This window comes from Muscardinus avellanarius (genome assembly GCF_963383645.1).
Source record: "Muscardinus avellanarius genome assembly, chromosome: 10".
Lineage (NCBI taxonomy): Eukaryota > Metazoa > Chordata > Mammalia > Rodentia > Gliridae > Muscardinus > Muscardinus avellanarius.
This window is the reverse complement of record NC_137796.1, coordinates 74,018,779-74,040,447: the sequence shown is the minus strand read 5'-3', so window position 1 is coordinate 74,040,447 and position 21,669 is coordinate 74,018,779. Positions and strand designations below refer to the sequence as shown.

Genomic DNA, 21,669 nt, shown 5'->3' with positions numbered 1-21,669 from the left:
TCCTAGCTCCTGCTGACTCAAAGCTGGGTCCCTCCTGGGCCTTGCATGTGCCACCAAAGCTTCTCTGGGAAGTCACCTCCCCCAGCACAGGCTCGGGCGGCCGCGGGGGTGGGGGGCTATCTGTGCTGTGGCTCCACTGTGGGGTGACCTAGTGCCCCAGGGACAGCGGTGCCAGGCGCAGAGTCCAGGACCCCTGTCCCCTTCCCTTTCTTACTATCTGCTGGCATTGCCAGGTGACATCACCCTTAAGTCCTGTGTCTGTTTCAGGACAGCCTGGTATATGTGCTCAACCGCGAGCGGCACACGGTGGGTCAGCGGACGCCGTCCAGCAAGCCTAGCATCAGCCTGTCAGCCCCAGACATCCTGCCCCTGCACTGCACCATTCGCCGGCACCGGCCCTCGGACCGTGGGCCGGCAGCAGGCAGGCTGGTGCTGGAGCCCATCGCGGGGGCACCCATCTCCGTCAACTTCTGTGCAGTGGGGCGGAACACCGTGGTGCTACAGCATGGTGACCTGCTCTCCCTGGGCCTCTACTACCTGCTGCTGTTCAAGGACCCTGCACAAGCCCAGCCACTGCCCGCCATGGCCCTGGCCCGCCTCCAGGCTGCCCCACATCGCTGCAGGATGTGCGGCACGGCGCTCAGGGCCCGGGATGCTGCCACCTCCGTGCAGGCTGCTGTCTCGCGGCGACGGCAGCTGCTCCTGGAGTTCGAGCCTGACGTGGAGGACACGCTGCTGCAGAGAATCATGACGCTGATTGAGCCTGGGGGTGACGACTACAAGCTGACCCCGGCCTTCCTCCTTTGCCTCTGTATCCAGCACTCGGCCACCCACTTCGAACCAGGCACCTTTGGCCAGCTCCTGCTCAAGATAGCCAAGAAGATCCGGGACACTGTCTGGGTGAGTGCGCCTGCCCTGGGCCAGCTTCTCTTCAGCAGCCCCTTAGTGGGGCCAGTCTGATGAGGGCCAGCCCGTCCAGGCTGTCTATACCCCCAGCCTGGAGGCCACTGGGCCTGACCTCCCAGGCACCCTTTTGTGCAGCGTTTTGCCTCAGGCTGTGGTCTGGCTGGCTCAGGACCCGCTGTCGCTCCTGAACTCCAGCCTGGGTCTCTCCTCGAGGTCTAGCCACTGGTGCCAGCACATGCCTGGGAATGAGGTTCTGGAGCCTGGGCACTGCAAAGCACGTTGGGAGCTCTCGCAGTTCCCTGCCCATGGCAGGCTCGGTGCCCTCTGCTTTCCTCTGGGCCAGGTGAGCTGCTGCCCACCTGCGCTGTCTCCTGTGAGTCCCTTGCTACTTGGTAGGTAGTGAGGTATAGGGCCAGTTAGCGTTTTACATGAATAAACTTTCCTCCGGGACTAGGTCTTAACCCCAGTCCCTTGGACCTGTGGGCGGGAGATCCTCCTTCAGATCTCTTCTTAGGCCTCACAGCATCTCTGGCCTCTGCCCACTAGAGGCTGCACACATTGTCCTTGGAATCGCCTCCATGCTGGGGCTGGACAAGCACTGGAACAAGTTGCCTGGGGTGTCCCACCATCTCAGCCTCCTGGGCGGCTTCTGTCCCTTTACTGACTTGACTTCCAGGGACCCAAAAGTTCAGGGACCCTTGCTAATATTGGGCACACTATCCCAGACCGATGTGTGAAAGGGGGACCTTTGACCATGTAGAAACCTGATTTGAGCTGGATGTGGTGGCACACACCTGGAATCCCAGTACTTGGGAGGATGAGACAGGAGAATTGCAGGTTTGAAGACAGCCTCATCAAGTAGTGAGACTCTCATCTACCTACTGAGACCTTGTTTCAAAATAAAAATAAGGCCGGGCGTGGTGGCGCACGCTTGTAATCCCTGCGCTTGGGAGGCAGAGACAGGAGGATCGCGCAGGTTCGAAGCCAGCGCGCGCTGGCTTAGGAGACCCTGTTTCTAAATATAAAATGTAAAAAGAGGTCTGGGAGTGTAGCCCGGAGGTAGAAGGGCTTCCAGGAACCCCAGACCACCAAAAAAAAAAATAAAATAAAATAAAAATAAAATAGGGGCTGAGGATGTAGCTTGGAGGTAAAATGCCCCTGGAGTTTAATCCCCAGTACCACACACAAAAAAAAGAAGGAAGGAAAGAAGGAAGAAAGGAAGGAAGGAAGGAAGGAAGGAAGGAAGGAAGGGGAAAGAAAGGAAAGAAGGGAAGGAGGGAAGGGGACCTGATATGATTTCTCATATTAAAGCCCACATTTAAAATATGTGGAACTTTTGTAAAGCAAAAGGCCTTCCCAGCTGGAGGCGTGTGTGAGTGTTCACAGTCATCATGATGTGTCATTCGGGTTCCCAGGTTGGGGTCTGATTGAGGGTCCCCACGGGGCAGTCGCAGACCCTCCATGCAGTTGCAGGCATGGGACAAGGGACATCCTCACACCGTGGAACCTGCCTGCTCTGGGGCTGCCGTGACTCGGAGCTACTTGTTGTGTAGACGGTGTGCATTTTCACATGGTCACCATCACTTTCTGAGTGTGCACCATGCCACTTATTAGTGAACCAAGCGCTTAATTCTTACAGCTGCCCTCCTGGGGCAGATGCTGTATCCTGTGTCACAGGCAAGGAAACCCAGGCCACCTACTGAGGGCGTGCGGTGGCAGGTAGAGAACCAGGTTCTCTACCATGACCCTCCCTGAGCTCCTAGGTCACTCCCTCTGCCTGAGTGGCGCCAGCCCTGCCCCTTCACAGGCTTGGCTTGGACCCGAGGCTGGTGAACCGGAGCTGTGTGCGGAGGTCCTGGGTCTTGGTCTTGAGCTCACAGGCACGCGCGTCTGAATCCAGGTGCTCCGCAGCGCCCCCACCTTGGCTCTGCCTAAAGCCCTGCAGGCTTTGCTGCTCCTCTGTTTTCTGGTGACCGCTGTCACCACTCCCTGCTCCCCCTTTCTTATTCAGCTGATAGGTAGGTGTTTTTATCTTATAGGAACGGCCACTGGGGTTCCATTTAGCAGAAGCATATTTTCTACTAGAGCTAAAAAGATTTCCTGACAAAGAGGGCCAACACCGAAAATGGTAGCTGAGCTGAATCCCTTCTGAGAAGTGTAAATATATTTGTAAATACTCAAGTACAAATTTATCTCCCTATTTTTTTTTCTTTGTGGTACTGGGGATTGAACCCAGGGGCCTTCTACCTCTAAGCTATGCTCCTAATCCTACTTTATTTTTTATTTTGAAACAGGGCCTCATGCAGTTGCTGAGGCTGGCCACAAACCTGCGATCCTCCTGTCTCAGCCTCCCAAGTACTGGGACTACAAGCTTGCGCCACCACACACAGCTGTCTGCCTATTAATACTGTGGCCAGCACTTAAAAATGTAGATATTAAGTATAACAATGAGAGTTTAGACTGCTTGCTCTAGAATTTACAAGATGTTTGACCTCTCTCTACTATGTGGCCAGCTGTGGTGTGTGTGAGGGGGCCATGGACAATTTCTATTGGAGGAAATGTGTAGGTCATCAGTAATGGAATGGGAAGATATCTAAGTCAATGGAAAATGTTCTTTCCAACATAGCTGAGAACAAATAGCATAGCACAGGATGTCTGGGAGACCTGCCATATTTTTTTGTGGAGATGGAATAATATGTATTTGAATGTATCACTGTGTTCTCTCTCTGCCTCTGCCTCTGTCTTTGTCTCTTTGTAGGAGAAAACCAAAGAACTGGCGGAGAAGCAGGCACAACTGTAAGTGTGGCCCAGTCACTCCCCACGGTTCAGCAGCACTCCCTGCAGGCTCCTGCTTCCCAGGGCCACATCCCCCGCATCCCCCACATACCTGGGGTGCACTCAGGGCTCCACAAGCCATCCTTTAGTCTCAGAGTGGCCGTGGCCGCCCCTTTTATCACCACCCTGAGAAACTCTGTGTAAGAAGTTTCCCCAGGGCCCTTCTTGCCCGGGTTCCCTGATTACTGGGTGAAGTTGGGCCTCTTAGCAAAATGCACAACTCCTGGTGGCAAGACAAAACTGTGTCACCCTCTGAGACCTGCCTGTGTAGAGGCGCCATTTCTGCTCCCGTACTACTGGTGGGACTTGGCAGATCTGTCTTGATTATCCAACAGATGTGTAGACCCTGAGGCCCACGGCCCACACTGTGGCTACTCTAAGAAGTGCCCTTCCCGGAGACATCTGTAAGGGCAGTGATGGCGTGTGTATACCAGCCTGGGGAGTCCAGGGACTGCGACCACTTGCTCTTGGTGTGGACTAACCTGAAACCAGTGCCGGAGGTGGGCATGGTGGCACACACCTGTAATCCCAGTACTTGGGAGGCTGAGACAGGAGGATCGCAGGTTCTCAGCCAGCCTTAGCAACTTAGCAAGACCCTGTTTAAAAAAAAAACAAAATCAGGTTGGGAGTGTATCTCAGAGGTAGACTGCCCCGGGGTTCATTCTGCAGTACCACGCACACACAAAAAGCCCCACATAACAACGATGAATGGAAGCCTCAGAGAGCACCTGTAGTGGGCTTCTCACACACACGTGTGAAGCCCTCAGTGATGCTGCTCTGTAAGAGACACTCCTGCATAGAACACTGAGGTCGAGTTGAAGGTGGTGTCCTTGAGCTTCGAGGGAAGGGACGGGCTCTGCGGGGCGGCCGGGGCTCCATGGCTGGTGGTGTCCTCCTCAGGTCAGGACACAGCGTGCAGTCTCGCTTCACTCCTGCCCACACCTCCTATCAGAGCAAGAGCAGGCCGGTGCATGCGTGCGCGTACACCACTCCCGGCCTGCAGGCGTTCTCGCTGTCCGTCACCGCGCAGGCGTGAAAGGGGCCAGTGTGGTGCTGCACTCCTGTGATCCCAGTACTAGGGAGGCTGAGACAGGAGGGTCATAGATTCGAGACCAGCCTCAGCAACTTAGCCAGACCTTCAGTGCATAAGGGGCAGGCCAGGGGCGGGCCCCACTGTTCTTGCTGTCCAGCTGGACAGAGTTGAGCTTGGGGTGCCCCCCCCATACCCGCTCCCTGGCTCCCGTGGCCGTCAGAGGGCAGCGTGCTGAGGGGTCAGGGCTCAGGCACGGCCTCCCAGCTTGCCTGGAGGGGGCTGATGCAGGACGGTGGCCTGCCGTGCAGAGGGTTCGCTGTGAGGGGTTTGTTGGGGGTCAGGGCGGGGCCCAGCCTGGGCGTGGGGCCTCTAGAGGGCGCCCCCTGCTTGCACAGCCTGTTGGGTTAGGGATGGGGGCAGGAGCCCGCCAGCTCCTCCTGCTTGCTGAAATTGAGGTGCAGAGGACTGGGACTCTCTGACTCAGTGTCTGTCTGTGGTGACCTGGGGCCTCCTGCACCCCTGGTCTGAACTGTGGGTGCAGGGTGGACCCAGCTTTCCTGCTCACAGGAAGAGCGGGCCTTCCCCAGCCGCTGTCCGCTCCTGCTGGGCCCCAGGTGCCTAAAAGCAGCACCGTTTCCGCCACAGATTGCTGCTGGGGGCTGTTGTGGTAGTGCTGGTTGGGGTTTTTTTTTCTTTTCCTTTTTATGATGATGAGCCACTTCCAGGATACAGAACAGTACAGACCATCCCATCGCCGTGCACCCCCACGTCTGAGTTTAATATCACTTCCCTTTTGCTTGTTTGCTACAGATCTCTGTTGTGCGTTGTTTTGTTTTGTTTTGTTCCACCTTGCGGTTCCGAAGGTGGACCCAGGGTGTTCTGTCTCCAAGCAGTACCCCCAGCTCTTTTTATTTTTTATTTTGAAACAGGATCTTGCTAAGTTGCTGAGGCTGCCCTTAAACCTGCGATCCTCCTGTCTCAGCCTCCCAAATCCTGGGATCACAGCGCTCGGGAGCCGTTCATCTCAGCTCTTGTCCTGCTTCCTTTTAACGTGAATGACAGCTGACGTTCACAGAAGGCCTGCCTGCATCTGTGATTGGCATCTTCTTCCAGAATTTTCATCTGTTGACAGAGTCTGCAAGATTAGGTTTTCTCATGTGGTACCATTATTTCCTTATTCTTGTATAATTTCTAGTTAATTTGGGGCTTATGAATTGTTTCAAAACCTTTTTAATTTCTAAATACATGTGCTTATCTGTATTTATATTTTTGTTTTGTTACATGATACAAAGTATGGTTTGTAAGATTCCAGTTTTTGTTAAGAATCCTATACTGGCCGGTTCGTGACCGATTTCGGGAGATCATTCTATTTGTACTTCAAAGACTACTTTATTTTTTTGTCTAGAGTTCAGCTTGTCTGTGAGATCAAGTTCATTTGTTTATTTAACTTTATGACATGGGTTTTTTTTTTCCAGCTTAAGCTCTCTGATTCTGAGAAAAATAAGTTAACATCTCCCTCTTGTTGTGGAGATATATATATATATATATATATATATATATATATATATTTTTTTTTTTTTTTTTTTGCAGTACTGGGGTTGGAACCTAGGGGAATTGTACCTCCAAGCTACACCCCAGCCCTATTTTTTACTCTATTTTTAATTTTTGAAACAGGGTCTCACTGAGTTGCCAAGGACCTCGCTAAGTAGCTGAGGCTGTCCGTAAACCACGATCTTCCTGTCTCAGCTTCCCAGATGCTGGGATTACAAGGGCATACCACCACGCCTGGTGGATTTGTTTCTTTTTAAAAAATTATCAACTTTCAACTTTGTCTTATTTTTGATGATACTTTGCAGTGGGGGTATTTAGAGCTTTGGGGATATTCTTTTACACCCAGACTCCTCTCTTCCTGGTATTTTTGCACTGATGGTAATGCTGCAGTAGCATCTGTTCTGTTTCTGTCTTTGTGTGTGTGTGTGTGGGGGCTACTAGGGATTAAACCCAGGGGCATTCTACCTCTGAGCTACACCCCCAGCCCTTTTTTAGTCTTTACTTTGAAACGGGGTCTCACTAAGTAGCTGAGGCTGTCTGCGAACCTGCGATCCTCCTCAGCCGCAAGTACTGGGATTATAGGCATCACTGCACTGGCCTTGGTGTCTCTCTCTGCTGAGAACTAGATCTTAGAATGCTCTGGCTCCCATGCAACCTTCTGGCTTTCACGTTTTTAGTTTTATTATAATTAATTATTATTGTTGTTATTATTATTATGGTACTGGGGGTGGAACCCAGGGACTTTTTACCTCCAGGATATACCCTCCGACCTATTTTATATTTTTATTTGGAAACAGGGTCTCGCTAAGTTGCTGAGAGCCTCACTAAGTAGCTGAGGCTGGCTTTGGACCTGTGCAATCCTCCTGTCTCAGCCTCCCAAGCGTGGGGATTACAAGCGTGCGCCACCACGCCTGGCTAGTTATATTATTTGAGCTTCACCTTGTATTCAACCCTGTTGTTTCTTATGTCATTCTTTGTTTTTATTTGTATTTATTTTCCTTATTTATTTATTTGTTAATTTATTTATTTTGGTGCTAAGGATGGAATCCAGGGGCATTCTATCTCTGAGCTATATCCCCAGCCCTATTTATTTATTTATTTATTTATTTATTTATTTATTTTTGTGGTACTGGGGATGGAACTCAGGGGCATCCTACCTCCAAGCTACACCCTCAGCCCTATTTTTTTATTCTTTATTTTGAAACAGGGTCTCACTGAGTTGCAAAGGGCCTCACTAAATAGTAGCTGAGGCTGTCCTCAAACCCTGACCCTCCTGTCTCAGCCTCCCAAATGCTGAGATTATAAGTGTGAACCACCACGCCTGGCTCTTTTTTAATTTTTATTTTAAAACAAGTCTCACTAAGTTGCAGAAGGCCTCCCTAAGTTGTTGAGGCTGGCCTTGTATCTGTAACCCTCCTATCTCAGCCTCTCAAGTACTGGGGTTACAGGAAAGCGCCATTGTGCCCAGCATATTTTCCATACTTATCTCCACTTGCACGTAAGCTTTTTCGTACCGGTGTTTTCCTCCTCATGGTTTTTCCTTGCCCTTGCTCCCTCGTACAGACCTTGCCCTGGCGACCGAGGCCATCGGGGTGGCCCTGGGCGGCCTGCCTCTTGGACTTGCTGCCAGGAAGCATCTCCATCTTCCCTGCTCTTGAGGAGGGGATTTTCCTTTAGCCCCTGAAGATATGGCTCCATTATTTCCTGGTTCTTATCTTGAGAAGGCTGCGTGCATCTCACTTTGCTCATTTGTGATTACATTCCTCTTCCGTCCTTTAAGATTTCCTCGATTGTTACCGAAGCTGCCTCCAGCGCGGGCTCCTCTTGTCTCAGCCTCCCAAGTCCTGAGATTACTGGCACGCAGCGCCATGCCCAGCTAGACTTTCACCAGGATCTTCCTGGGATTGATCTGCATTCCCCTGTTTGGAGTCCTGTGGCCTCCTCTTGTGTGGACGTCACACTTCTCTTCCGTTTCTGGAAACACACAGCCATTCTCAGTGTGCGAGCCCTGCTCAGCGGGCGGCCTCTCCCCCGGCTTCTGCGCTGCGGTGTTTGCACCTTGTCACTGACTCTTCCGCGTCTCACTAAACATGCGTGTTTTATCTCTCTGTCCCTGGTGCGTCCTCAGAGACCTCTGCTGACCACTCAGTCCACCGATTCTCTTTAGCTGTGTGTAATCTGCTGGTTTTTACTCTAGTGATTCTAAGTTTTAAGTCTAGGGTTTTCAGTTGGGCGTGGAGATGTCTGCCCGTAATCCCAGTACTTGGGAGGCTGAGCCAAGAGGATCACAGGTCTGAGATCAACATCAGCAACTTAGCAAGACCCTATTTCTAAATAAGTAAAGCGAGCCAGATGTGGTGGTACATGCCTGTTATCCCAGTACTTGGGAGGCTGAGAGAGGAGGATAGCAGGTTTGAGGACAGCCTCAGCAAGTAGTGAGACTCTCACCAATGTAACAAGACCCTGTTTCAAAATAAAAATTTAGCCGGGCGTGGTGGCACGTGCTTGTTATCCCAGCATTCGGAAGGCTGAGACCAGAGGATCATGGTTCACAGACAGCCTCAGCTACTCAGTGAGGCCCTCCACAACTTAGTGGGACCCTGTTTCAAAATGAAGAATAAAAAATAGGGCAGGGGGTGTAGCTTGGAGGTTGAATGCCCCTGGGATCCATCCCCAGACCCACAAAAAATAAAAATAAAAAATAAATAAAATTAATTAATTAAAATAAAAATTTAAGAAAAATAGGGCTAGGGGTATAATTGGAGGTAGAATGCATCTGGGTTCAATCCCCAATACCACAAAAAAAGTAAATAAATAAAATGGGTTGGGATATAGCTTGGAGGCAGAATGTCTATATGGGTTGTATCATTAAAAAAAAGTCTAGGGTTTTTATTTGTTTTTGATTTAGCCAGCTTTTTTTTTTTTTTTCCAGTACTGGGGATTGGGGATGGAACCTAAGGAACCTTCTATCTTTGAGCTACACCCCCAGCCCTGTTTTTTATTCTTTATTTTAAAACAAGGTCTCATTGAGTTGCTGAGGCTGCCCGTGAACTAAATAGGAGCTGAGGCTGCCCACGAACTGCAATCCTCCTGTCTCAGCCTCCCAAATACTGGGATTACAAGCGTGCGCCGCCACACCCGGTTTTTAGCCAGCTCTTTTTTTGCTTTTAAATTAAGTATGCTGTTCAATCATAATGTTTTACATTCTTTCAGTCCTTTGAAAGGTACTGCTTTCATCCCTTGTGCGGTCTGTCTTTGGGCCCCCCCCCCCCCACGGGCTCTCCCTTCCCTCCTCTGGCTCCAGCTGCTGCGCCAGTGTGCTGTGGTGACTGGCTGTGTCTGCACATCCCTTGCTGTCCCAGGCCCTGGCCCTGTGGCTCTGGACTTGTTGCTCATCATTTCTGGTGTTTTCTCTTTGGCCTCACTGGCTGTGGGACCCCTACCTAGCATGTGGTATAGACAGTGGGATCAGTGTTCTTGAAAGTGGCTTTTTATTCTCCTCCCTCTACCCACAAGGTGGACAAGCAGATGGACTTGTGATATCAGTGGACCCATGGGCGGAGCCCTGGGCTTCAAGGGGGCTCAACTCTGGGTCTCTGACTAGCCCCAGCAACACACTTTGTGTCCTCACCCACATGTGGAGGCCTGGCAGATAGCCCCTGTAGCATCTTGCAATCTGCCCCCCCCCAACCTTGGCACCATGTCTTCCATTTGTCCTCAGATCAGCTTCTCTAGTATCGGAGAAGAAAGGAAATAGCAAGCCCGTCCTTGCCCACTGCCTGCTCTGCTGCTTATCTCTCCTGAGGGCTGCCCATCCTTTGCCCTGCTGCTCCTCCTCCTGAGGGCTGCCTGTCCTCACTCACCACTTGCCCTACTGCTCCTATCTACTGAGGGCTGCCCAACTTCTACCTTGCTGTTTCTCTTTCCTGAGGGCTGCCCATCCTCACTTGCCACCTGCCCCACTGTTTCTCTCTCCTGAGGGCTGCCCATCCTCTTTCACCACCTGCTCCACTGCTTCTCTCTCCTGAGGGCTGCTCTTCCTCTACCCTGTTGCTCCTCTCTCCTGAGAACTGCCTGTTCTCGCTCACCACCTGCCCTACTGCTCCTTTCTCCTGAGTGCTGCCCAACCTCTACCCTGCTGCTTCTCTTTCCCGAAGGTTGCTTGTACTCACGTGCCACCTGCCCCACTGTTTTACTCTGCTGAGGGCTGCCTATCCTTATTCAACACCTATCCCACTGCTTCTCTCTCCTGAGGGCTGCTCATCCTCTGCCCTGCTGCTCCTCTCTCCTGAAGGCTGCCCATCCTCGCTTGCTGCCTTTCTTTCCTACTGCTCCTCTCTCCTGAGGGCTTCCTGTCCTCCCTTACCACCTGCCCTGCTGCTCCTCTCTCCTGAGGGTTGCATGTCCTTGCTTGCTGCCTGCCCCACTGCTCCTCTCTCCTGAAGGCTGCCCGTCCTTGCTCACTGCCTGCCCCACTACTCCTCTCTCCCGAGGGCTGCCCATCCTTGCTCACCACCTGCCCTGCTGCTCCTCTCTCCTGAGGGCTGCCTGCTCTCATTCACCACCTGCCCCGCTGCTCCTCTCTCCTGAAGGCTGCCCGTCCTTGCTCACTGCCTGCCCCACTACTCCTCTCTCCCGAGGGCTGCCCATCCTTGCTTGCTGCCTGCCCCACTGCTCCTCTCTCCTGGGGGCTGCCTGTTCTCATTCACCACCTGCCCTGCTGCTCCTCTTTCCTGAGGGCTGCCTGTTCTCATTCACCACCTGCCCTGCTGCTCCTCTCTCCTGAGGGCTGCCCGTCCTTGCTCACTGCCTGTCCCACTACTCCTCTCTCCCAAGGGCTGCCCATCCTTGCTTGCTGCCTGCCCTGCTGCTCCTCTCTCCTGACGGCTGCCTGTCCTCATTCACCACCTGCCCCACAGCTTCTCTCTCCTGAGAGTTGCTCATCCTCTGCTCTGCTGCTCCTCTCTCCTGAGGACTACCTGTCCTCGTTCACTACCACCCCTGCTGCTTCTCTTTCCTGAGGGCTGCCCGTTCTCACTTGCCACCTGCCCATCTGCTTCTTTCTCCTGAGGGCTGCCCATCCTCGTTTTACTGCCTGCTCCATTGCTTCTCTCTCCTGAAGGCTGCTCGTCCTCTGCCCCACTGCTCCTCTCTCCTGAGGGCTGCCTGTCTTCTGCCCTGCTGTTCCTCTCTCCTGAGGGCTGACCACCCTCATTCACCTCCTGTCCCACTGCTTCTCTCTCCTGAAGTTGCCCATCTTGACTCTTCTCATGACTGCCCCTGTTTCCTGCCGGCCCCTGCAGCCTGGCGCCCTCTGTCTGCCTGTGGACGTTGCCATCCAGTGGTCAGAGCCAGGGGTCCAGGAAGCACCTGCCTCCCAGCTGTGTTGTGATGTGCTGCTGGGCGTGGTGGTCTCTGTGTCCTCTGTCGGGTGTCCTCGAGTGTGCTGTAGGCTCTGCTTCGGGCCCTCTTTCCCCAGCTCTCCCTGGCCTCCGTCGTCTCTTTCTGCCCTCTGCCTGTACCAGTCGCTGTCCACCTTCTTGCCCAGGAGACTCCTGTCCAGTGTCACTCTGCCTCTGTCGCCTCTTCTCTCTGTCAGTGGTGGCTGTGCTGGGCTGCTTGGCCTCATCAGTCCTCGCCCTGGTCATTGCTCCTGCCTCTCCCCACCCCTCGCAGTCCAGCCTTCCTCTGCTGCAGCCAGAGCCCTCTGCGCTCCCGTCCCACATGCTCCTTTGGCAGGATTTGTTTGTTGCTGTCACACAAACATGACAGGCGTGTGTTCCCTCCGTACAACATGAGCCACACACTCAGCTGCCAGAAGAGGAGGTCCTGGCCCACTGCCGCCCAGGCCCCTGGCAGCTTCCTGCACAGGGCTAGTCCTCTTGCTCCTCCCTCCCTCCCTGTCACTGGGATGCTGACACCGGAGGAACTGGAGACGTTGCTGTCACTGCAGGCTCAGGGTTAGCAGGCGCAGCCCGGCTACTCTCAGCGCTCTGCACAGTGTGGCATGACACCTCCTTCCTCGTCCGATGGACAGGTCAGACTACCCAGGTTTGGGCCACCACAGTGGGCATGGCTGCTGCTGTGCACTGTGTGGGCATTTTGCAGACTTTCTGCCTGGGAGTGAAAGTCTTGAAGCTTCTGTGTTTCCTGTACCCTGATCCCCATTTTTTTAAAAAAATTGACTTATTTCTGATGGTCCTGGGGATTGAAACTAGGGGCATTCCACCTCTGAGCTACACCCTCAGCCCTATTTTATTTTTTGTTTTGAAATAGGGTCTAAAATGCTGAGGGCTTTGCTAAGTAGCTGAGGCTGGCCTGGAACCTTCGATCCTTCTGTCTGAGCCCCAAGTACTGGAATTACAGGCGCGCACCACCACACCCAGCCGTGCGCCTTCCACCACCTCTGCCCCGCAGGCCCTCCCCTTCCCCACCTGTGCGGTACCAGCAGGACCCACTCTGTACTCTCTTCCACCAGGCCTGCTCTTGCCCCTTGTCCACACACACTGCGGGCCAGGCCTCCAGGGGCCTGAGATTGTGCCCGCAACAGTGGCCCAGATGCTGACCTTGCTTGGGCTCCCCACTGAAACTCCAGGTGGCGACACCTGATCGTTTCTTGTCCAGGTGAAGCCTCTCCACCCCGCTGAGTTCTGGAGAAGGGCAAAACATGTTGCGATCTAATGAGCATCGCCGGGCGTGGTGGCGCACGCTTGTAATCCCCGCGCTTGGGAGGCAGAGACAGGTTCGAAGCCAGCCGCGCACACTGGCTTAGGAGACCCTGTTTACAAATTAAAAAAAAAAAATGTAAAAATAGGTCTGGGAGTGTAGCCCGGAGGTAGAAGGGCTTCCAGGAACTCCAGTACCACCAAAAATAAATAAATAGCATCTGGAGCCTGGCACAGTGGTGTGTGCCTATAGTCCCAGTGTCTGGGAGGCCGAGACAGGAGGATCACAGGTTCGAGGCCAGCCTTTGGCAACTTAGATTCTCAACAATAAAAGAGATCCTGTTTCAAAATTAATAGCTGATGTAGAACGCTCCTGGTTCAGTGCCTAGTACACCCCACCCCTGAAAAATCAGAATTGGGCTCTGAAGAGTCAAGTAAATACTTTATAAATGACATGCAGCTCTTCATGCCTATCTGCATATGTGCTTAATTCACGCCCATGTTGAGAACAGAGCAGGAACCGGAGTTGAGATTGGGCAAGATACCTAGGAGCCCTTGGCCGCAGCCAGCCTGCTAAGTGCCAGAGCAAGGGGAGATGGCCCTGAGACCGTTCTTCCCTGCCCAGGGCAGGACAGGGGTGGCAGCCTTGCCCGTGGATAAAAGTGAAATTACGTCAGAGACCACAAGTGAAACCTCAGGTCCCTGGAGTCTGGGTCGGGGGAGAAAGACGGACCCGCCCTCCTCTGACTCAGCCTCTTGTGGTCCCAGTGGGTCGCCTGGGTGAGGCTCGCTTCCTCAGGACCCCCGAGCCGTGTGCGACAGGAGCCGCCTCTGACGAACCCCATCCAGGTCCTCTGCAGACACAGGCAGGTTGGAGAGCCAGACCTGCCCCAGACCCAGCACAGCCGGCAATCAGGACAGGACGCCCGCCCTGCTGGCCCCTTAAAATGACCCCAGAGGGACAGGAAGGCAGTGCCCCGAGGGCGCCTCCTCACTCCAGGCCGACCGGGTCAGACCTGGTGACCTGCCTGTCCGTGCGTCCCCATGCGTGGTGCTCCAGCGACACCTCCAGGGACGCTCGGCAGTGTCGGCAGATGGGCCTGGGAAGCTCGAGGCCGTGCATCACCCCACGCTTCTGGGCCCCGGGGCCTAGCCTGGCTGGTTTGCCAGCAAGATGAAGAACCAAGAGGAAGATGTGTTGGCATTTTGTTTATTATTTATTTATTTATTTTTGTGGTATTGGGGGTGGAACCCAGGGGCATTGTACCTCTAAGCTACACCCCCAGCCCTATTTTTTAATTCTTTATCTTGAAACAGGGTCTCACTAGTTGTGGAGGCCTCACTAAGTAGCTGAGGCTGGCCTGTGATCCTCCTGTTTCAGCCTCCCACGTACTGGATAACAAGAGTGTGCCACCACGCCTGGCTGTGTTGGCATTTTAAAATGAGGAATTATCAACTAGTAGTGAGACTCTCATCAACCTAGCGAGACCCTGTTTCAAAATAAAAATAAAGTTGGACTGAGGGAATAGCTCAAAGATAGAATGCCCCTGGGTTCAATCCCCAATACTACACATTTTTTTTTTTTTTAAGGACAGGGGTGTAGCCCAGCGATAGAGCGTCTCTGAGTCCAGTCCCCAGTACCACATGCGTGTGGACACACCCACACACAAAAAAAGCAGTTTCGAGTCACACAGAGGCCAGCTGGCACGCACCTCTGGGGCTGATGCCCAGAAGATGTGGGAGAGATGTTGGGGCGGTTCACGGGAACCGGCCTGGCTGTGGAAGCTGGCATCAGGGAAAGGAGGCGCCCCTGGCATTGCACTGTTCCCTGAAAAAGGAGCCTTGAGCGGGAGCGGCAGGCCTGGGAGGGAAGGAGCCCTATGCCCAGCTGTCCTCGGAGGGGTCTGGGCTACCTGGGTCCTCTCTCAGTGCCTGGCACCTGGCCACACCTCCCGAGGTGACTTCTAATTAACCGGAGTAACAGCACACCCCTGTGGATTAAAAGCCAAACTGCAGAGGGTTTGTGACAGCTCTGTACCCGCTGTCGATTTCCAAGGCGACTTCCACTCTACTAACTCTGGGCCTTTCTAATGATTACCTCTAAAACTTTGAAGAACAGGCTTTGATTGCTGCCTCTTGACCCATGGGCTTCACAGTCCTATTCCGACTTCTTCCCATTCTGATAAAGTAGAATTTAGCTAATATTTGTGCATCCCCCAAATAGTTCTATTATTGTTTGTTTCCTCTGATAATTACTGTGCTAACTTACATTATATACTGAAATTCCTATTTCTTGGTCTTATATAACACATTTACTTATTTTTTGTGGTATTAGGGTATGAACTTAGAGGTACTCTACCACTGAGCTACACCCCCATTCCTTTTAAAGTTATTTATTATTATTATTATTATTATTATTATTATTATTATGTGAGGTACCACTAAGTTACTGCATGCTGTCCTGAAATCTCCTGTCTCAGGCTCCCAAGTGTTGGCATTACAGGTGTGTGCCACGCCCATCAAGTAACATTTATTTATTTATTCATTCATTCATTTATTGTGGTACTGGGGTGGAACCCAGGGGCATTCTACCTCTGAGCTACACCCCCAGTCCTATTTTGTATTCTTTATTTGGAAACAGGTCTCACTGAGTTGCAAAGGGCCTCACTAAGTAGTAGCTGAGGTTGTCCTTGAACCGTGATCCTCCTATCTCAGCCTCCTAAATGCTGGGATTGCAAGCATGCGTCACCACATCCGGCCAAGTAACATTTAAATTCACGTTTCTTGTTCCAAAATCCATGGACCTATCCCCTTCTGTGTGCATATGTGCATCCATACGCTGTCTTTATTAGCACACACAGCTACTGTATTATCTAATTTCAGAATAGGGGATATTTGTTTGCCAGAGTCCTTCACCAGTGGCTGTGGTCGCTGGCTGTCCCCCGGCTCGGTTCATAGGAGCCTCTGGCTGTCTTGTAGGCAGATGCCAAGCAGGGGCCTGCACGGTTCCCAGCCCCCAGCCCGGTCTCGCTAGGTTGACCCTGGTAGCTGCTTTCGATTAGTGTCCTAGGAGAACCAGCATCCTAAGGGGACGGAGTAGCAGCTCACAGCCTTTCTGTTTTGACAGCCAGGAACCCATCTCCTGGGCCAGCTTTACCATGGCTGATCTAGTTCCAGACCTGCAGCACATTCTTTTCTGGATGTCTAACTCCATTGAGCTGCTGTACTTTATCCAGCAGAAATGTCCACTCTACATGCAGAGTATGGAAGAGGAGCTGGATGTCACAGGTACGGCTGGGCTGCTCTGTGGCTGGGGCTGGCCGCCCCTGCGGGGAGCTGCTGGTCATGAGAACAAGGATGGGCTCCTGTTCGGGCTTCTTCAGCTGTGAAACCGGCGCTGGTGGTTTGGGCAAACGTTGAAGCACCTTCGCTGCAGCCCCACTGTGTGCTGCTTGATGACTGGGAGATAGAGGGGGCAGGTCAAAGAGCAGGGGAGACACAGACACATCACAAACCCAAGATCAGAGGTGTGCCGTTACTTCAGAAAGGAAGGGCATTGCCCGTAAAATTGTAGATGATTCAGTTCCAGAGACTAGAATGTGAGGACATGTCCTTTATTTTCGGATTTATGACACACAGTAGGAAGAGCTCTGGAAATTCTAAGGGGGAGGTGAGTGGTGGGTTGGGCTGGGAGGGCTCTCTTTAAAGAAGCTGGGTTGGATACCAGCCGAGCTGGTGTGTGTCTACTCGGGACTGTGTGGGGCTGCCATGGCCTGGGAGTGTCCTGGATGTAGGGTTGGGGCGGGACGGAGGCTGGGACTGCCCTGCAGTGGGACTGATGTTCTGACCAGCCCCCCTGGGGAGCTTGGGGCCAGAGCCTCACATAGCTTTCCTCTGTGGTAGCAGAGCCAAAACTGCGCTCCATCCCTCATCCATGGGCCCTCGTGCTGTTGGGTCCCGTCCCCAGTGCAGTGGGGGGGGGGGTTGCGTGGGTGTGGCTTGGTGGCCAGACTCTGAGGGCATGCTGGGAGCTGTCCTCAGGCCTTCTCTGAACTGGGAGGGATGATGGGCCAGGCACTTGGGATGAAGGCCTGCAAAGCGCCCCTTTGGTCTTAGCCTGCCAGATACTGCTGTGTCACCCCAGAAGTGGCCGTGGTCTCCATCAGAAAGAGCCCTGAGAAATTTACAGCCAGGGGAAGGGCCTGGGCAGGCTGCGCTCCTGGTGCTGGGTCCCTGCAGTGGCTCCTGGTGCTTGTGGACCCGATTTCCTGAGAGGAGGGGCTCTGGGTGGTCAAAGTGAGAGACTGGGATATCTGCAGTGACCACCAGGGTCCAGTCTTCAGGACACAGTCTTGAGACCCTCCGGTGGGGGAGGGGACCTGGATGCAGAGACCAGCTTGGACACAGGCTTGGGCACGCTGCACAGCTGCTGCGTCTGCTTCCGGTGGCTCTGGTGTCAGGCTGTGGGGTGAATGCACACCCCGCACCCCAGTGGAGCAGACCCGCGGGCATTTTCCAGCCCTCCACTTTATGGTAAAGGGCAGTATGGCCCCTCAGTGAGGCTCCTGGGGTGGTGGGACCCAGGCTTCGGTGGGTATGTGGAGGGAGTGTTGGCACTCAGCACAGACCCTTCGGAGTGCCCATGGGCATCCCGAGCGATGGCTTTGTCCCTTGTCCCTCAGATGGACATGAAAGGCAGCCAGCCCCAGCCCTGGGAAGGGACATTGTCGCCCTGCCCAGGGCCTGTGTGCGATCTGCTTTTTCCCTGAATGTGTGTGAACAGGTCTCCAGAGCGAGGGAGCCTGCACCCCGCTGCCTGGCCTCCCTGGGGTGCTTGGCACCCCTGCAGCCAGGCCGCCCTTGCTCCTCTCTCCCCAGACCCGACTCCAGCTTCATCCTCATCTCCTCCAGGGCTGGCGGGGGCAGTGCCACCGAGGCACGCAGGCGGGTCTGGAGTCCAGGGCCCTCAGCCTGTCTTGGAGGTCTTGCTGCCGTGTGTGTGGTGTGTGGTGGGGTTGGATTTGGGCTGTTTGGGCTCCAGCGGAGAGCTGGCTCGGGAGCTGGCCCACCCTCCAGCCTGCGTGGTGCCCTGCTGACATCCTCACTCCAGTGCGCAGAGGCGCCTGCCCCGCTGGGTCTTACACAGAGACCCTCTCCTGGCTGCTTTCCGTGGGAAGCATTGCCTTGGGTTGGGGGCTCCTTCAGCACCACTCTGGTCCTGGAGGAAGTTGTATTTGGTCTGGGGCCTCTGCGTTGCTAGGTCTGGTGGTAGACGCTGGGGAGTGAGTGCCAGCCTGCCCCAGGACCCATGCGGCCCAGGATCTGGGTCAACGTGGCAGGTGCCGAGTCACAGGAAAAACTCCAACCAGAAGGTGTGGGAGAGGCTGTGTGTCAGCCTGTAGGACGTGGGAAGGATTCTGGGGGCCTGCTGTCACGTTCCAAGAGCTAGTGCAGTCACTCACCACCCGTGTCTTAAGGGCACGGAGATCGGTGCTGCAGGCTCTCTGTGGCTGTGGCTTGGGGCCTGTCCCCGCAGCAGGCAGGCTGGTTCTCTCAGGCGCCTGGGGGCCACTTGTAGCACAGGCTCAGGGTGTACATCACCATGGGAGTAAACACTTCAGGGGCCTTCGTGGGGAGTCTCAGAGCCGCGTGCGGTGTCCTGCAGGCCCAGCCCGCTCCTCCTGCACTCCCATGGCTCCAGCACTTTTCCCTGCCAGCTCTGCCCTATCCCTGGGGACACAGTGGCTCTGGATTCTCAGACAAACCTGCAGTGCATCAGCTCGTGGCCAGACCCTGTCACAGACAGGCCAATGCAGGTGAAAGGCCTGGAGCTCTGGATCTGGGCCCTCGCCCTTCCATGTCTGTGCTGCGCTGGGGTAGCTGGTGGTCCAGCCAGCATCCTCCAGGTGCTGAGTGGGGTGTAGACAACTTGGGTTCTAGCTTCTTAAGATGCTCTGACGCCATAGTGTGATGGCCTCCTCCAGGGGCTGCCATGCAAGTCCCTGGGCCTGTGCACCCAGCGAGCGGTGACTTGTGGGGCTGAGGTGTAGGGTTTGCGGCACCGGTGCAGCCAGTTCTGATGGAAAACACTTTCAGAGCTCAAGTGAAGGCGTGGCCCGGCTGCTCGGCTGCTCCGTTGGCAAGGCCTGGAATCCTAAATCTGCCTCCTGCTGCTGCCCTGTGGCGCTGCCAGGCCAGGGTGGTAGCAGGTTTGGGTCGGCTATGGCCACAGTTCCCAGAGCCCAGAGGAGAGCGTGGGGAGGGCTGGGAGAGGCCCTGAGCCTGTTGGGTGATGCCGGGTCCCCTGCAGGCTCCAAGGAGTCGCTCTTCTCCTGCACGCTGACGGCCAGCGAGGAGGCCATGGCGGCCCTGGAGGAGGTGGTGTTGTACGCCTTCCAGCAGTGCGTGTACTACCTCTCCAAGGTATGGCCGCTGCACATGCTAGTGGCTTTCCCCGGGGACGTGGGGAGCTGGGGAAGAGGCTGCTTGGAGCTCAGCCTCAGTAGGAGCGAAGTGGCTATCAATTCTCCTCGCCCCACTCCCCCTCTGCCCCAGCAGAAGTCCTGGCATCACTGGCTCCCTCTGCCCCACTGAAATGCACCTCCTGCCTCCGGTGCTTTGGGGGTCAGCAGTAAGGCGTGAGAGGCCTGCACAAGGCACACAGGACTCCATACCATGGCAGTGAGCCAGGGCGGGGCGCTCCTGTGCTGGGGAGCACTGGCCCAGCAGGCAGCCCCTCTCCTTCCTGGTCCTCACTCACTGGTGTTTCCAGCCCCTCTTGCTGGACCCTCCCTGGGGTCGTGTGCACGTGACCACCATGGCCAGCCACAGCTGAGCTGCCGTTCCCCATCTCTGTGCCCAGCAGTCCCAGGATGCAGCTCCCTCTGGGACCCCTCCTTGGCCTCATCCGCAGGTTGTCCTGACCAGGCCCAGCTGGGAGCTTGGTAGATGTTGGGGTCCTCTCTTCCCCAGTGCCTGTATGTCTGCCTCCCGGCCCTCCTGGAGTGCCCCCCGTTCCAAACAGAGCGTCGGGAGAGCTGGCGCTCAGGCCCCGTGCTGCCGGAGGAGCTACGCCGTGTGGTGTCGGTGTACCAGGCCGCCCTGGACCTCTTGCGGCAGCTCCAGGTGCACCCTGAGGTGGCCTCCCAGATGCTGGCCTACCTCCTCTTCTTCTCCGGCACGCTGCTCCTCAACCAGCTCCTGGACAAGGGTGAGTGGCCACCAGGCATGGGCCACGCAGCACAGGCCGCGCACTGCTGTGGGGGATGGGTGCAGCCCCCAAGGGACCCTCTGCCCTGCCTTGGGAGCTGGGGCTGGGGGCTGGGGGCCGGGGCAGGCTGAGGCTTGGGGATAGGACATTGCAGAAAGCGAAGCCAGGGGGTCTGCACAGGCCCTCGTGACCAAGAGGATAGGGACTAAAGACCACCTTGTGAACACAAGCCAGGATGGGGCCGCGTCTGTGCAGCCACAGAGGCTCTGACCTTTGACCTGCCTCGCTGAGCTGACATTCCTGTCACAGCCAGGGCTCCAGCACAGGTTCTTTCCAGCCAGGGGCATGGCTGGGCCACAGAGATCTGAGCAGGGACAAGTCTGCACTGTACACGTGTCACCAGCACGGACGGGAGCATCGGGGCGGGAGGTCAGGGGCTCATCCCTGGCCCAGCGTTGGAGTCCATGGCTGTTGGAGCCCCTCTTGGCCTTCCCCTCCATCCCAACCCCAACCCCAAGAGGCTGGGCAGCTGGTTAGTTGCCTTGGAATCGGACATAGAGTCTCATGTTTGTCCTTGAGCTCTGTCATCCTCAGTGGCTGGAGGGGGGAAAGAAGGCCTGGGGCCCCGGTGCCTGGCCCCTGTGCCGGGTGGCTGGGGCATCACCCTCCCTCCTCCCCCAGGACCCTCCCTGAGCTGCTTCCACTGGCCCAGGGGCGTCCAGGCCTGTGCCCGCCTGCAGCAGCTCCTGGAGTGGGTGAAGGGCGCTGGCCTCGGGGCAGCCGGGGAGCGCTTCTTCCGGAAGCTCTCCTGTACCCTCCACCTGCTGGCCACTCCCAGCGCCCAGCTCATCCAGGTAGGAAGAGAAGCGGCGTCCATATGTTGTTGTTCTGGGTCACTGGCTTACAAGCCAGGCCAGGGTGGTGGGGAGAACTGGCTTACAAGCCTGAAAAACTCACAGTTGCATAAATAACCCACAAAGGTGCCTCCGTTTTTCAGCTGTCCCCACCTGCAGCAGACAAGGTATTGGCCCCAAAGGTGTCCCTGGGCCCTGAGGGTTAAGGCATATGTGGTTAAGATCAGGGACCTGGAGTGGAGGAAATAACCCTGGTCATCTTGAGGGGTCTTGTCTAATTAGACAAGTCTACATTAGAAAGATGGACAGAAAGAGAAAGGAGGATTCAACCGCATGGCCACCTCTGATGGTGGAGGGGCCGGCAGCCAGAAACTAAAATGATCCTGGCTGACAGCCAGCACAGAAAGATAACCTACAACCACAAGGATAGCAGGTCTAAGAAGCGACCTGGAGGAGCAGTTGGCTTATTGTGAGGCCACCCGAAGGCTCAGGAATTAGAAATTGATATACAGCAGCAGCTCTCACTGAGCTACACCCCATCCCTCAGCAGACATTTTGAAAAGTCCTAGGACTTGGATGGAACAGCTCGGGTGAACCCGGGCTTCTGCTGAGATC

General features: G+C 54.9%; 1 protein-coding gene across 2 annotated transcripts in view; it reads left to right on the top strand.

The window, feature by feature from the left end:
* The window catches only part of RADIL (Rap associating with DIL domain), a gene marked incomplete at both ends in the record, with an annotated part of 64,996 nt that overhangs the window by 36,853 nt on the left and 6,474 nt on the right, over positions 1–21,669 (top strand). For both annotated transcript variants that reach the window (XM_080704604.1, XM_080704603.1), the window contains 6 exons: positions 268–900; positions 3,665–3,702; positions 16,118–16,278; positions 19,301–19,413; positions 19,963–20,200; positions 20,882–21,054. In XM_080704604.1, coding sequence (XP_080560730.1) covers positions 268–900; positions 3,665–3,702; positions 16,118–16,278; positions 19,301–19,413; positions 19,963–20,200; positions 20,882–21,054 — 1,356 coding nt within the window. The remainder of the gene's footprint in view (positions 1–267; positions 901–3,664; positions 3,703–16,117; positions 16,279–19,300; positions 19,414–19,962; positions 20,201–20,881; positions 21,055–21,669) is intronic.